General features: G+C 46.8%; 1 protein-coding gene across 2 annotated transcripts; it reads right to left on the bottom strand.

The window, feature by feature from the left end:
• Window positions 1-114: 114 nt before the first annotated feature.
• LOC141737662 (carboxypeptidase A2-like) lies at window positions 115-13,694 on the bottom strand. Of its 2 annotated transcripts, none has more exons than XM_074572601.1 (12): window positions 13,656-13,694; window positions 9,400-9,488; window positions 7,087-7,168; window positions 6,087-6,221; window positions 5,196-5,294; window positions 4,490-4,591; window positions 4,219-4,320; window positions 3,358-3,468; window positions 2,904-2,994; window positions 2,324-2,523; window positions 535-619; window positions 115-302 (listed from the first exon to the last, which is right to left on the bottom strand). In XM_074572601.1, exons 1-12 carry the CDS (start codon window positions 13,677-13,679, stop codon window positions 115-117), a joined length of 1,308 nt encoding a protein of 435 aa, XP_074428702.1. In that variant the 5' UTR covers window positions 13,680-13,694. The 2 variants fall into 2 exon arrangements, with proteins under 2 accessions (XP_074428702.1, XP_074428701.1); XM_074572600.1 differs by lacking the exon at window positions 13,656-13,694 and adding an exon at window positions 12,348-12,476.
• Window positions 13,695-14,577: the final 883 nt, after the last annotated feature.

The raw sequence follows: 14,577 nt of genomic DNA, 5'->3' as shown, positions 1-14,577 counted from the left end.
TGCACACAGGGGTTTTATTCAGCCAGGTGCCACATCATCACAGCTGTCGCAAGCGCATGAGGGAAGAGGGTTTACGAGCTCGCTGCCGCAGACAGCCCGTTCCCACCCCAGCTTTTAGTACGGGTTGTCTCGCACGTGCTCCATGATTTTTTTCAGACCCAGCCAGGTCTCCTCTGCAGTGGGGATAATTTGGCTGGCTGGCAGGACGAAACCGTAGCGACCCGTGTCTCGCAGCTCAAAGGCGAAAGAGTATTTGATGCCGTAATCGTAGCTCCAGTCAATGCTGCCTCCGCTGGCTTGGTCTGACAGAGAAAGAGCGAAGAGAGGGGTGAGCAGAGGGTTCGTTTGAGTTCTGCTGCCCTACTTTGTGTATTTGTGAGTATTAGTATGTATTTGTGCTCAGGCCCGATGTTTGACTGGCGGTGTCGCTCTCCAGAAGCATCACTGCTGGCAAGAGGGAGAAACCTTGGCGGGGGGGGCAGAGGCGGTCGCCCTGGGACAGCCCGTAAAAGCTCAAACTAGCAAAACACTCACAGATTGTAGTGCAAATGCTCCCCACTGTAAAGGTGGTGCCGTACAGGGACCGGAGGGAACTGGCGGCAGCTCTTCCCAAGGCATCCTGGAGAGGAGGAGAGGAAGGACGAGTCAGAAAGCAGCCACGCTTAATGAGATCAAACGTGAAGATTTCGCCAACCTGAACCATGCTCAGGGAAATCTCCACAACCTTTCGCACGATCTCCAATCTTTCACATCCGCCCCCAATAAACTAGCGCCAAATCAATCCGTTTCTTAATCACCCATACTAGTGACAGCGCCCACAGCTTCCACAGTATTTTTGGGGGAGGTGTTATTGTGGGTGAATTAAATGGACAGCAGGTTCTACATCCGATCATCCAGTGTTTCATCTCACCAACCGACCTGTCACGAAAAGGTTCCAGAGATACTGGAAAATCCCAAGGCAGTGGGAGATCTCCCAGTACTGAGTGATCAGCTTTGCGCTCGCTTGTCCTGAGTTGACCGACACAGGAGTAATTTCTCTTCTAATGCTGGGTAAAACTCCATTTTTGGAAGACTCTAGTGTCTGAATTTGTGAAAATATTTACTTTATAGCCAGCTTGGCTCTGTGGGATTCAAGGCCTCAGTGTTTTCAAGCCTCGCCAGGTGCAGGGATGAGAAGGAGCGAGGCCCGGGCATTTGACCCAGGCTGGCCAACAGGGTTATTTCATACCATGAACGTCACATTCTGTATCAATTAGAAAGTTTGCTGCGTAGTTTCTCTCTCCCTTGATGGCGGCAGTCCAGAGAAACTCCTTGCCCCGGTGCTGGACCCCCGAGCCCTTCCCTTCCTCCCGAAGCCATTGTGCTCGCAGTGTCGGACATTTACTGTCCACTGCTGGGAGCGCACAGCTTCCTACTGATAGAATTGGCAGAGCATAATTCTTGTATATCTTACATTAGTATCGGGATTAATACTGGTTCTTAGTATTATTGTTAATTATTTAGTCTTATCCTATTAAACCCATTTATATTTCAACCCTTGTGTTTCCTTGCTTTCCCCGATTCCCCTTTCTGGGTGGGGAGGGGTCATCGGGTGATAGAATAATTACAATTATCCTAAACGACAATAAATTGTTATGGGTTTTCTCAAACCATAACATCACTTCAACCACGTAACGGGTGGTTGCAGAGAACACAGAGCCAGGTTCTTCTTGGAGTAGGGCAAAAGGACGACTGGCAACAAACAAATCGCCACAAGGGAAAATTGCATTTAGGTATTAGGGAAACAAGAAAATTCCCATGACAGTGGGGAAACTTTGGGACGAGCTTGAAGAAGCTGTGGAATTCGTCTTTAGAAATATCAAAACAAATCAAAACCATTAAGCAAAACTCAGCTGGGCAAGGCCCTGAGCGACGCAACCCAACCTTGAAATTGGCTCTGACTCCAAAGCCTGCCTGTTTTCAGCAGGGGCTTAGACTGGAGGCCTCCAGGGGTCTTTTCATTTGACTTATGATTGCGAGAGCCATATCGCCTCAAAGATATTGTTACAGCTGTGATGCTGTCGTTAAAGCAGAGAGGAGGAGACGTGGATGAGCAGAGAGGGCTGAGAATGGGTGGGGATGGCACGTGTTTGCATATGACCAAGACTTCTCTTTTAAAGACATTGCGTTGCACCGGGTTTTTGCTCGCTCTCACAGATGGTTACTGTTATGGACGGCGGAGTTCAGCCTCTTGTTTTTATCCTGATATCTCACAGCAATGCTTGAGGACAGAAAGCCAGCTGGACAGAAGAGAGGAAGCCAAAGCCAAGTCATTATGTCTCACCAGCTCGGCGTAGTCTGCCGGTTGAGTGCATTTGTAGCCATAGGGGTACATCAGGAGCTGAGAGTAACTGTGGAGGGTGAGGAAGGCCCGGATGTTTCCGTGATTCTTAATAAAGTTGACAACAGATCTAACTTCCACCTCTGAGTTGGCACTGGGCCCACGGTAGGAGTCAGAACAGGGATTACTACTGGCTCCAGGACCTGTCGGTGTAAGGAGGGAACAAAGGCAGACCTGTAAGAGCTGACATTCATGAAAGGTCAAAGCAGACCCACACAAAGCCGGGCTTTCCCAAGCACAGGTCTTCAGCCAAGGGCAAGGCCTTAAATCCTGATAAATGCTCAAACCAGAGCGACAGAGCATGAATACTCAAGGGACGTACTTCCAGATGATACAGATTACTGCCTTCATCTTGTGCTCACTGGCAATTAATCAATGCAAAATTATCTTTATAAAAGACAGCTGCCATCCTATTTGACCATTTTCTTTCCGGATCCCTTATAATAAGGCAATTGCTGCTCCTATGGGAGCTATGGGAACTTTCTCCTTAGTGACAGCCAGAATCCAGAAACTTTATTCCTACCTCCAAAACCTGCATCCCAGTTCCTGTTTGGATCAACTCCAACACACACACTGCCTGGATTCTTGGAGCGGGTCTTCCGCCACATGCGGTTCTAAAAACAAAGAAACACTACGGCTTCAAAACGGAGCAAATCTCCGTCCTCAAACTAAAACCGCTACCCAGAAATAGTTGCCATTCACCAGGAAGCGATCCTAGGCACGAGCCTAAGATTGTTCCTGATGGGCTGACCACCAAGATGGGCCAACGGACAAAAATCGAAGGGCTGGGGAATTTACAGAGGGCTAAGATGGGTTAGACAAGTAATTAGTATCTTTGGCTGCCCAAATCTTTTGTAACTCCTTCTTACAGCATTAAGAAATGGACTTTCAGAGTCTACTTCCCTCGCATTTATTGTTCGCTCGGAAGACCGTGATGGCTTTCTAAATCAGCTTAGACACCCAGCTTGCTTACTCACTGTGGTGTGAGTGAATACGTATCCATCGGGGTTTGAGACTGTCAGCAGGAAAATGTCCATTTTGTTCAGCAGAGAGGTGACGGATGGATCGTTCCCATAGTCGGAGGCAATCTACGCAGAGACAATATGACACACCGTGATTATTGGCGTATTTCTTTCCTGCATGCTTACGCTCTAACAGCTATGTACAGAGGCAAATCTGGCTTTTGGGGCGGGCAAACAAGAAACGTTAATTATCCGCTGGCCATAACTGTTCCTCGTCAGACTTGGAGCTTGGAGAGAGCAATGAATCTCGTTTACTATTTTACTCTGAGGACAGGAAGTTAATGGAAGAGGGCAAAAAAATTTTCTCCTCTCTGTCCCTGAGAATGGGCCGAGGCTGTCTCCAAGATTGAGACGGATTACCCAGGCTGGGAATACACAACTGTGCTGCACTTCTCTGGTGGCTTAGTCATTTTCAGCGCAACTTAAATGCTCATTTATATCGAGCTGGAAGCTTTTGCCCTTTTGTGGAAGGTAACCAACAACACGGTGTTCCTCAGTGTCTGCCGACCGAAGCAACAAACTCATCTTCAAAAAGTCCTTGGTTATTGGTTTAACTACCAGCCATGCAGTCCTCAAAAATTTCACCTGAGCTCCTACGTTTTGTCTACCTAAACTTCCCCCAGCTGCTCTAACAATACACAGCATTTTTCAATTCTTTGTCTAAGCAGCTGCCATATCCTCTCTGGAGTCGGCTGTGTTTTAAGGGGGGTGAAGGAGAGTGAGCAGAGCTGGCTAAACACATGCAGGTGTGATACGCTTTTAAATAGTCAAAGGCATTCCCAAGATAAAAGAAAAATCCATCACTGCTGAAGTGACCTTTTTAGCTATCCATATCGCGCTCGCTTGAGTAACCCACTCTCGGGAATGGATCCCGGCATCCAGCCAGATTGCAGGACGGTTCCTTCCTCCCGTGCTGAACTGTCAAACAAAACAGAAAGTTTTAAAACTCTCACTGACACCTTTTAGTCAAAAACATCCTGTATAGACTGGGATGCTTCGGACTGAATTGTGCTGTATCCATAATACACATGTATATTAGCAGATGCACACACATACGTATGCACACATTCTGTGATACATGTCATACCTTCAGCACATACAAAGGCCGCTTTTCATAGGATTGCCCGATCTGGAGCTTGCTGACAATGTTGCTGTACTCAGATGCAAGATGATCCAGTTCCGCATAAATCTGAAGTGAAGAGACATGATGACATTTACATTACATTTATGTATGGTACTGCCCAGAACAATTGTAGGACACAACGAAATCTACTTTTCTCTCCTTTTGCCTTCATTACTACGACCTCTCCAAAGCCCCATCTCATGTCAGTGTGGTCAGTGCTCTTCTTCCCGTCACAAAGTAGAAGAAAGCACTGCTATATCATCGAGATGTACTTATTTCAGGAATAAGTTCAAAACCCTCTTTAAGAGCTTCCGGTAGTAAAAAATACCTGACCCTCTGCTCTGCTTGATGGCTATCGCCTTCCTATATTTCCCTATTTCGAGATTCATTTATTTCTCAATCTCTTTTGAGGCTCAGGAGGAAGGTTTTGCCAGAACTCTGCAGAAGAGTTTATGAAAGAATATGATCAACACTTGTCTGTTCCAACACTCCAATGGGGAAAGCACTGGCTCGTGGTGCTGTCCACAAAATTAATCCAGTTAAAAACAAAACCACATGCCAAAAGAAGCTGGAAAGACATTTTAGATCCTAATATAGGATGCTCGATTGAAGACAGCATGAAAAAAGGCCAGAAAAAAGAATCTTCTTCCCCCAAAGCTGAGGTACTCACGGAATCTAGAGTGTGGTAAACTCCGTAGTTGAAGCTGTTGCTGCTGCGCTCCCTTTGTTGACCGTAGGCCATATCTTCCTTTTCTTTATCTAGAACAACCTAAAAGAAGCCATTCAAATGTTAAGAAAAACACCTGCTTAATTCGCAAATTTCTGACCAAACGTTTATCTCAAATAACGACCTGATGGCATCGCACACCGGCTCCAGCCCCAAGCTGCCCACAGCAGAAACACGTGTTTCTGCTGAACGTACCTGTGGCGAAGCAGGCAAGAACATCAGTGTTCTTGCTTTAATCTTTAAATTCTTTAATTGCTTTAATTTTTAAATTCTTGTTAAGATGAACAAGAATAGCATTGGAAAGCTTGGGGGGGGGGGAAGCCAGCATTTGTGTTGAGTTAATGCTATTTTAGGTGCCATTTTGGGATTACTGCTCATGGAGAAATGACAGATTAGTGCCCAAGGGGGTGAGTTTTTTCTCACATGGTGGGGTACGTTTCTTTCAGATTATGATCCAGAGCTGCTCTTAACACAGTTTACTGAATTATAAGTAACTTCAGTGCGGGGATTCCCAAACATCTGAGGCCAAAGGACCACACAAAATTCCTCAGGGGTTAGAAGAAGAGCCCCATGGAGTCTATGAGTTTATTGATGTCACTATTCTCCACGGTTTCAGACAGCATCTGCAGAGCGGTCAGAGCTTCTCAGCGCAGCAGCGATCCACATGCCATCTTTAAAAAAATTAATCCACAGGCTACAAAAATAAGGGGAGGACCTCAGGGAAAGCAGAGGATAGAAGAGTCCATGAATTAATAAACAAGGACAGATTGTGAATCACTATTTTTTTTTCCCACAGGATTTAAAAGCTAATCACCCACCAATGGCATTGCCTACCTGCAGGTCTTCGATCAGGATGGAGTACTCAATCCCATGGGATTCCAGGAAAGCTTTGACTGCTTGGACATTGTTAGCAGGGATTCGCACATCCACAGGAAGGGCGGCGGTGGAGGGATTTATCCAGAAATCGAGCTGAAAAGAGAGGAAAATGGATTTGGTTTGGCAAAAGCATTCTGCAAACAAGTCTTCTAAAGCTTTAGAAATGCTGATTTCTCCCAAATTGAGCAACTCCTGCCGCATCGTGCCCCGTTGTGATTACACCACACTCCATTCTTTAGCTTGGCCTCACCACAACCTTGTACCAGTTAATGTGACGAACTCACAAATAAAAAGATCCACGGGAGGCTAAAGTCAGCATTTTCACTGACTTCAGAGCTTCAGTCATAGAAGCAAGAGGAAATTTTAGTCTTCTGCGATGGTTTTACGATTTTCCCTTTTACCAGAAATAGGTTCAAAGAAATCTCCGTATCACAGTATTAGCTAATATGAAACCCATTGTTTTTATTTCTCCTTTGGTAGAGCCTTCCTAAATTCTAGTTTCTATAATACTCAAATCAGTATTTTTAAAGAAAGTGATAATAAAAACTCTCCCCAATGGCAATAAGAACAGTAATAACCTAGAATTTTATAGTGTGTTTTCCTGTTTCAATACAGTGTAGACTCAAACTAATAAATTCCTCCCACAACGCTGGGAGATAAGTACAAAAACATTAGTACCTCTACTTTAAAAACAAGCTTTTTGATACTAAGATTAAGAGCAGATCAATTCAAATATGACTGTAAACCCAGCAGGAAGAAAATATAAATGCAGTCACTCCTGAACACCAAGCTGGTACTACAACTTGCAGATGATAACACCAAATGTTGAGACAGTAAATTTATTTATGGCAGCTGCCGCAGTATGGTAAGAACCTTCCACACGCGATGCAAAGTCCTGCCCTGCTAAGTCCTACCCCAGTCTGAAATGTTAAAAAATGCCTCTGTGGTAATAACATACCTCAAGGTGTTCCAGTGATTCCAAAAGCTGTAACTGCTTAACCTCCTCCTCATTTCTTGTCTTGATTCGGAGAACCTGGTGCCTGCAATAAATCAGTAAGTTTTCAGAAACAGTCTCAAAAAAGGCTCTGGAACTAGCTTGTTATTAAGATAATTAATCTGGTGGGTAGCTACTTGCATTCTACCAGCCATTGCAGACTTCTTTAATGCAGTTGACGTAGCGTCACCCAAGAGTTCAAACAACAGCCTGCAGGGCCAGCCTGCTACACGTGCACTAGATTAGTAACTAGTTAAATGGCAGTTTTTGAGATTTCATCATAAACAAGACATCAAATGGACGAGTTTTTAATTGCTTACAAGGATCAGTCTTGCATCAACTAGTTATTTTTTTGTCAACAACTTGAAAAAAATAAATCTGGTTGAGTTTGCAAATGATCAAATGTTTGGGGGGCACTATACAACAAAGCAAACAGGACACTAAGTACGGAATTCATTTCACCTTTCTTCAGTTTAGTCAAAGCCAGTTGACAATCCTCCCCGTGTAGTCAGAAGCTGATACCATCAGAGGGTGGCTTACACCATTCCAGCTGGAAGGAATCACCATCTGGAAGTACCTCACTCCACGAGCTATAGAGGTAACCTCAGCGATTGACTCGGACTACATTGTACAACACACGTGATCTCAGCGTACGGTCTCTACGTGGTTTTTAGATCTCCAAAAACATCTATCCTGTTCAAGTACACAATGTTCCAGGCAGCTTGGTAAAATAGGTACAGGCAAACAGCACCACGAGGAGAGGCTGGTGAACCTGGGCTTGTCCAGGCTGATCTAATTGCAGCCTACAACTACTTGAAGTTACAAAAAAATGACGAACTCTTCTCAGTAGGGGTAGATCATGATTACAAGGGGAAACAGCTCCGTGCCCTGCTCTGTGCAGCAGGGTGGACTAAAGACTTCTGGAGGTCCCTTTCACCAAAGGCTTTTAGGAAATGACAAAAGGATCTACAAACAAGTGTATGTTACAGTCGGGGGACAGAAGATCATAGAATCATCGAATTGGCTAGGTTGTTAGGGACCTTTAAGATCATCAAGTCCAACCATTAACCTCCCCAGGCCACCACTAAACCATGTCCCTCAGCACCATGTCTACGCGTCTTTTAAATACCTCCAAGGATGGTGATTCAACCACTTCCCTGGGCAGCCTGATCCTGTTCTGGAGAACCAAGGGGGATTCTGAAGGAAATCTGTAACCCGTAATGAGTTAACAACTGGGAGTGTGGCCCGGGATCAATGCCATAGCCAAAAAACACGGATGTGCTCCTTAGCTGTATGGCTTGGGGATTACTGCAAGTGAGCCGCGCGTTAATGCTGCGTTCGCAAATGGCATTTGGTGGTTAAAGCATTTGGTGTGTTTGTTTTCATGCTTTCCCTAGGCATCTGCCTTTGGCTACTGTTGGGAGACAGAATAAAAGTCCACAGAGTTCCATACCCTGACCTGGCCCAGCTGCTCTGCTGGCACCCGCTGCAAACAGCACTGAAAAATGGAGATGACTCAGAGCAAATCGACATGCGTAACTGCAGAATTGGAAAACATGTCTTAAGACAGGATAAACAAGGGACTTGGCATATGAGCTCAGCTGTGTGTGTGTTTATTTACTGGTGTGGCCTCAGCTGCTGAGAAGGGACACTCATTAACACCAGGTTTCTCACTCTGGCCAATTAAGGTGTAAGATTCTTTTGACAGACCAAGTTAAATCAACACTGAAGGCACTTTACCACATTCTCTACCACCATAAGCTTTATTTCTGGATTGGATTCTTCTCATTAACCACAGCTACTGGATGTGACCGAGGAATGAATTAACGAGAATCCGGCCTACGTCATGCCAGAGCCCAGATTAAATGATCAAAATAGCTTCTCCCGGCTTTACAAATCCTGGAGTTTTAGTAAATTACGGATATTATTTCTTATTCTTAATACTTTACATTTTCAAGCCGAACACTTGAGTTTTGCAGTGAGGGTCAGCTCCCGATCGGGGCTCAAGACTGCTCCCTAGGTACAGTCAAAGCCAAAGCCTTGGGTGAACATAAATTTAGGAATTCAACCCTGAAGCTAGACCCTTCTCCTTGGAAAACTCAAATGAAACTAAAGACAGGGGTTCCTTCAAATACCGGAGTACCAAAGCACAAGACAAGTCAGTCATAAAAAGCAAAGCATGTGCCCCAAGGAGATTTCGTAAAGTTAAGATCATGAAAAGCAACAGCTGGAAAATAAGGCCTTAAATTAAAAGTCTTCCACAGAAGCGTAACTCACCCAACAAAAGTTTCCAGGCACAAGGAAGCCCCGAAGAGGGCACTGAAGATCAAAATCAGCTTCATGGTTGATGTGATGTTCAGCTCAGCCTAGCAAAGGTGAATTTATACAGGACTTGTTAAGAAACCCTTTCTCAGATAAAACGTATCTGTATTCCATGTGAATAAGTTCTCACATTTATCAGAGCTTTCAAGGCAACCAACAGACAGGAGGCCAATTTCACCTCCAAAAAAATATTTTCCACTGACACATTCAAACCTGTACGGGAGGAGTTGTTTTCAAAGCTTTGTCCACAAAGCTCCTTGGTGTCCTTTTACACATTTTTCTAGGTAGAGGAAAATAGAGTCAAACTGAATGTCACTGGGGGTGAGAAGTCGACTCTTGGTCATAGGTTTTTCCCCTGACAGTTTTCTAGTAGCCCACTCCTTGTTACAAAGAGACAGTCAGCAGAAAGATCTCACGCCAGCAGAAACACTCAATCTGAGTGATTATTTTGAAGAAATAATTGAAATAATTGGCTGAATCACTATGGTGATAGCACGCAAGCTCTGAGTCCCGCCTGCTATGCAACAAGTTCTCTCTGATGGACTAGGCCAAGGCCATGCTATAAATTCCCTCTTATATACAAGTTACACACTTCTAGATGCAAGCCAGAGCGTTTAAATATATTATTTATTGAAGTTACTAGCATCCCCCTGAGCTTCAGTTGGCATGGTTTCACACAGACCCAGACAGCTGGTGCTTCAAGCAAAGTAAGGTTGCAGCAAGATCCACGGGAAAGCAAGTTTTATAGCAGAAGCGGAAAAAAAGCTTTGGGTGAACAGGAAGTTAAGAGCTCAGTTGTGCTGCTAGACCCTTCTCCTTGGACAGGCTTGCCAGGAATCCTCTGCTAGCAAAGCGTCCTTCTCAGGAAGGGGTGACACAGGTTTGAAGAAGGGCTGCAACAGCCACTGTCGGGTCCTCTCAGCTTCACAATGCCCACGGGGCTGTTCCCTGATCCAGTAGCCCTCTGGGTCCCTTTGCTCTTGTGCTGGACTCTGTCTATGTCTCACTCACAGGAATAGCCTCCATCTTGTCACCTTCCCTAAAGGTGCCCAGATATTTGAGGTGTCGTTATCTACGTTGAAGGAGTAACGGTGACGGGCGCTCTCCTGGCTGAGCTTTGGGAATCATCTGACTTGCTTTTGGTCGTGGGAACACCCAGCTGCAGTTGTCCCGGAATGATAGGCAGAGCCAGAGGGCTGCTGGATGCAGTTTTTGTTTGTCCCATTACCCCACCTGGAGTACTGCGTCCAGCTTTGGAGACCTCAGCACAGGAAGGACACGGAGCTGCTGGAGTGCGGCCAGAGGAGGCCACAAAGATGATCGGAGGGCTGGAGCCCCTCTGCTGTGAGGACAGGCTGAGAGAGTTGGGGGTGTTCAGCCTGGAGAAGAGAAGGCTGCGGGGAGACCTTATAGCAGCCTTCCAGTACCTAAAGGGGGCCTACAGGAAAGATGGGGAGGGACTCTTTATGAGGGAGTGGAGTGATAGGATGATGGGGACCAGTTTTAAACTAAAAGAGGGGAGATTTAGATGAGATATTGGGAAGAAATCCTTTGCTGTGAGGGTGGTGAGCCCCTGGCCCAGGTTGCCCAGAGAAGCTGTGGCTGCCCCATCCCTGGAGCTGTCCAAGGCCAGGTTGGACGGGGCTTGGAGCAACCTGGGCTGGTGGGAGGTGTCCCTGCCCAGGGCAGGGGGTGGAACGAGATGATCTTTAAGGTCCTTTCCAACCCAAACCATTCTATGATTCTACAAAATGTTGCTGAGGAAGAGCCAGACGCTGACCCTGCAGATACCTGCAGATGGGGTTCCGGGGAACTAACATGGGACAGAAGGGAGACGGTTCAGCTACTCTACAATCAACCTCAGGAGACCGAGGAAAGGAATTCTCTGACAATCACCAGAGGGTGTCACCCGTAACACTCTCAACGTTTGCCAGCACCTCCAATCCCCACGCCCACCCTACCCCTCTGCAGCTGGGGCAGTGGCTTCTCATCATGGGTTCACAGCAGACTTCAAGCAAGTCTTTTGTAAGGCGAAGTCTCATGTTTTTGGGATCAAGGGGAGCCTCAGGCAGGGATTCTGCCTGTTTTGACATAGAGGAATTAGTCATCCTGAGACTGTTGTAACGCAGGGGCATAGTGTGGAGAACGTATGCTCTGCAGGGAGATAAGGAATGTTCCTGCGAGTCCCCAGGTCTCTGACGTTTAACCTAACCCCGTCCTTGGGAAACAAGCAGATCTCTACTCCCCTCAACGTAAATCAGACAACGCAAATTTATCCTAAGAGACAGAACCATCACGAGAATTTCCTGCTTCTAGCGCCACAGTAATTCTGGGGGAAGTCAAATCCCGCCTGTAGCTTATGGCCTTCAACATTTCATAAAGAACCGATAGACCGTCCACACCACCTCCTGTGGACACACTCTTTGAAAACAGGAAGGAGGGACTTAATTCAGGGCAAAATTATAGCTTGCTTCATTACTCATGCTACATCCTGCACGGATTTAAAGGCTGCCAAGAGATCCCGCCAAACATGATGTCAGGGTCTAATGTACACCAACAAGCTCCGAGTGCCCCGACCAGCCTCATCTGGGGCCTCCACCCATTGCATTTAAGGAGCTGCATTTAAACCCAAACCTTTGTACGCATTCCCAATCCCCACTGAAAGGGCTACAGAAACCTGCAGCACTGTGACCTCCCGCTGTAGCCATAAGGTCCTACAGGGTTTGGAGGTCAGCCTTGAACCACAGGGTAACCTATGGGCGCCATAGGTTGAAAGTCAGCCTCCGTTGTGCTCAGAGCCCAAAACACCTGAGCAAGTTAGGGAGCTGCAAGAGCAGGGGTGCACCGCCCAGCAAGCCAGAAATCAAAGGTGACAGCAAGGCAGGCAGGGGTAGACAGCTCACCACAAGCAGCACAGCCCCATGGGACCCAAACGAGAGGAGCAGAGCAGGTCTGGTGGCACTGACCAGGGACAGCCACAGTCCAGATCCTCAGGTAAGTCCACTGTCACACAGCAGGTCCACAGCCAGGATGTCAAGAGCTACAAGCCCAAGTCCACCGTGCACCTACCGCAGCTCAAACAAGGGCCAGAACAAATGGCCTCGGCTTAAACACAGCTCCCACGCCAAGAGGCGGAGGGTGTGTGGGTGGGGGCTCCGCATGAGCCCGCTCAGGGCAATTAGCGCGCTCAGGGCCCTGGCACACTAAGGTGGTCAGGGTGGGACATGCCTTCTGCACAGTCCGAAGAGGATGTGGTATCACGCAGTGAATCACGGACACCCTGGTGACACATTAAGAAGCAGAAGATCAAATGAATCTCATCTAACCAAACTTTGTCTCACTGCTTAAAATTACCTTAATATAGAATCATAGAATCATAGAATCATAGGGTTGGAAGGGACCTCTGGAGATCATCTAGTCCAACCCCCTGCCAGAGCAGGGTCACCCAGAGCAGGTTACACAGGAACGCGTCCAGGCGGGTTTGGAATGTCTCCAGAGATGGAGACTCCACCACCTCTCTGGGAAGCCTCTTCCAGTGCTCTGCCACCCTCACAGCAAAGAAGTTCCTCCTCATGTTTAGGTGGACCTTCCAATGCTCAAGTTTGTGCCCATTACCCCTTGTCCTGTCGCCGGGCACCACTGAAAAGAGCCTGGCCCCATCCTCCTGACACCCACCCTTTCAGTATTTATAAGTGTTGATAAGGTCCCCCCTCAGCCATCTTTTTTCCAGACTGAATATAATATATAGATAGTTCGCCTGTGCTGTCGTTGACAGAGAGACAGAGTGGATACGACACCCCCCCGCCAACTAGAAAGGCTTCAGAAGTCATCAAATTTCGGTGGAGTCACTCCTTTTCTGTAAGGTCCGGACCCTCTGTTGTTGCTCCCTGTCTAAAAAAGGTTCTTGCAACCAAGGCACAGCGTAGTGGTCTCTCCCATCACATGGGAAGGGTAAAAGAGTCCACGGCTTGCGGTCCCCCTCGTCTCCCATCCTCTTGAAATAAATGTTCGGCAATTTAGTAGGAAAGGGGAGGAGAGAGAAGACAACCCATGGTGGACTGAACCTTCCTTGTGCTCCCAGTGCCTCACGTGTCCCCTCGCTGCCCTCTCCGCATCCGTTCTGCATCGCCTCCTGCTCTCTCACAGGGTCCCAGGAATTTTCTAAACTGCTTTCTTGAACCCTACACATAACTCAGAAAACTCGTATTTACCTTTCGAGTTGCTCTCCCTTTCATCAGAACATAATCTTTTATCTTGGGCTTTCTGGAGGATCTGTTCCAGGGAAATAACATCGTACACATGATGTTACTTAGAACAACGTATATAAACGTTAATTCCTTATCTAATGCTAATTCTCACAGCGTGCGTGAGCTCGTGGGAGAGGCTCTGGGAGACAAGGCTGAATGGCCCTCACACAGCTACAGCGCGGGGAGCGATGCCAGCCCCTGCCCCAGGAAAACGCAGCCAGGAGGGGAGCCCTCGTGCCTTCGCCATTTCCACTGAGACCCTCAACAAGCCCAAATTCCTCAGAAATCCCATACACGTTTCACCTTGGGGTACAAATCCTTCTTTTCTCTACTTCTCCAGCTAGACCAGTAACACCGACGTGGCGAAGGGCTCCGTCTCCTGGATGATCAAAGTTAATTGGCTGTAACACAATTCATTTTGGATTACTGGTGAGAGAACTATTATTTCTGTAAGTAATGGATTATTTACACGTCCCTAATCTGCAGAGCACCTTGGTAATGCCCTGGATAAAGAATGAGTAGGGATTTCAGTACGTGGCTCACCATTTGTAGATGTGAGTGGCATCATTTTAGGAGCAGAACCCTCATTTTGATCTCTCTGGAAAGCCTGCAGCTATATGCCCGTGTAATAACGCTGGCTGCGGTGGCGCTACTTATTTCCAACTCAAATTTCCTTAAATTAGGAAATCAAGACCTTCAAGTTTCCAGGATTTTCCGCAGATTTCATGTGTCTGAGTCGTGCAGCAGTTTATAGCGCACCAAGCACTCCGTCGGATCGTGCTGTGGCCTTGCATTTTTAGGACAGCAAGCTCACGTATGAATTGTAACTGGTAATAACGAGAAGGGGATGGGAAGGGTACTGGGAGAGATACAATCAGTTACCTAT

The sequence above is a fragment of the Larus michahellis genome, chromosome 1, assembly GCF_964199755.1.
Source record: "Larus michahellis chromosome 1, bLarMic1.1, whole genome shotgun sequence".
In the NCBI taxonomy this organism is placed as follows: domain Eukaryota; kingdom Metazoa; phylum Chordata; class Aves; order Charadriiformes; family Laridae; genus Larus; species Larus michahellis.
Note: the sequence above shows the minus strand (reverse complement) of the source record. Positions and strands in the feature narration are given on the sequence as shown.

What these genes read in the sequence shown, in the direction of transcription:
- LOC141737662 (XM_074572601.1), bottom strand. Translation starts at nt 13,679, where the DNA reads ATGAAAGGGAGAGCAACTCGAAAG. An exon ending in AAGGGAGAGCAACTCGAAAG is followed by an intron (nt 9,489 to 13,655) that starts GTAAATACGAGT and finishes CACCTTTGCTAG; the next exon opens with GCTGAGCTGAACATCACATC. An exon ending in ACGTATTCACTCACACCACA is followed by an intron (nt 2,995 to 3,357) that starts GTGAGTAAGCAA and finishes CTTTGTTTTTAG; the next exon opens with AACCGCATGTGGCGGAAGAC.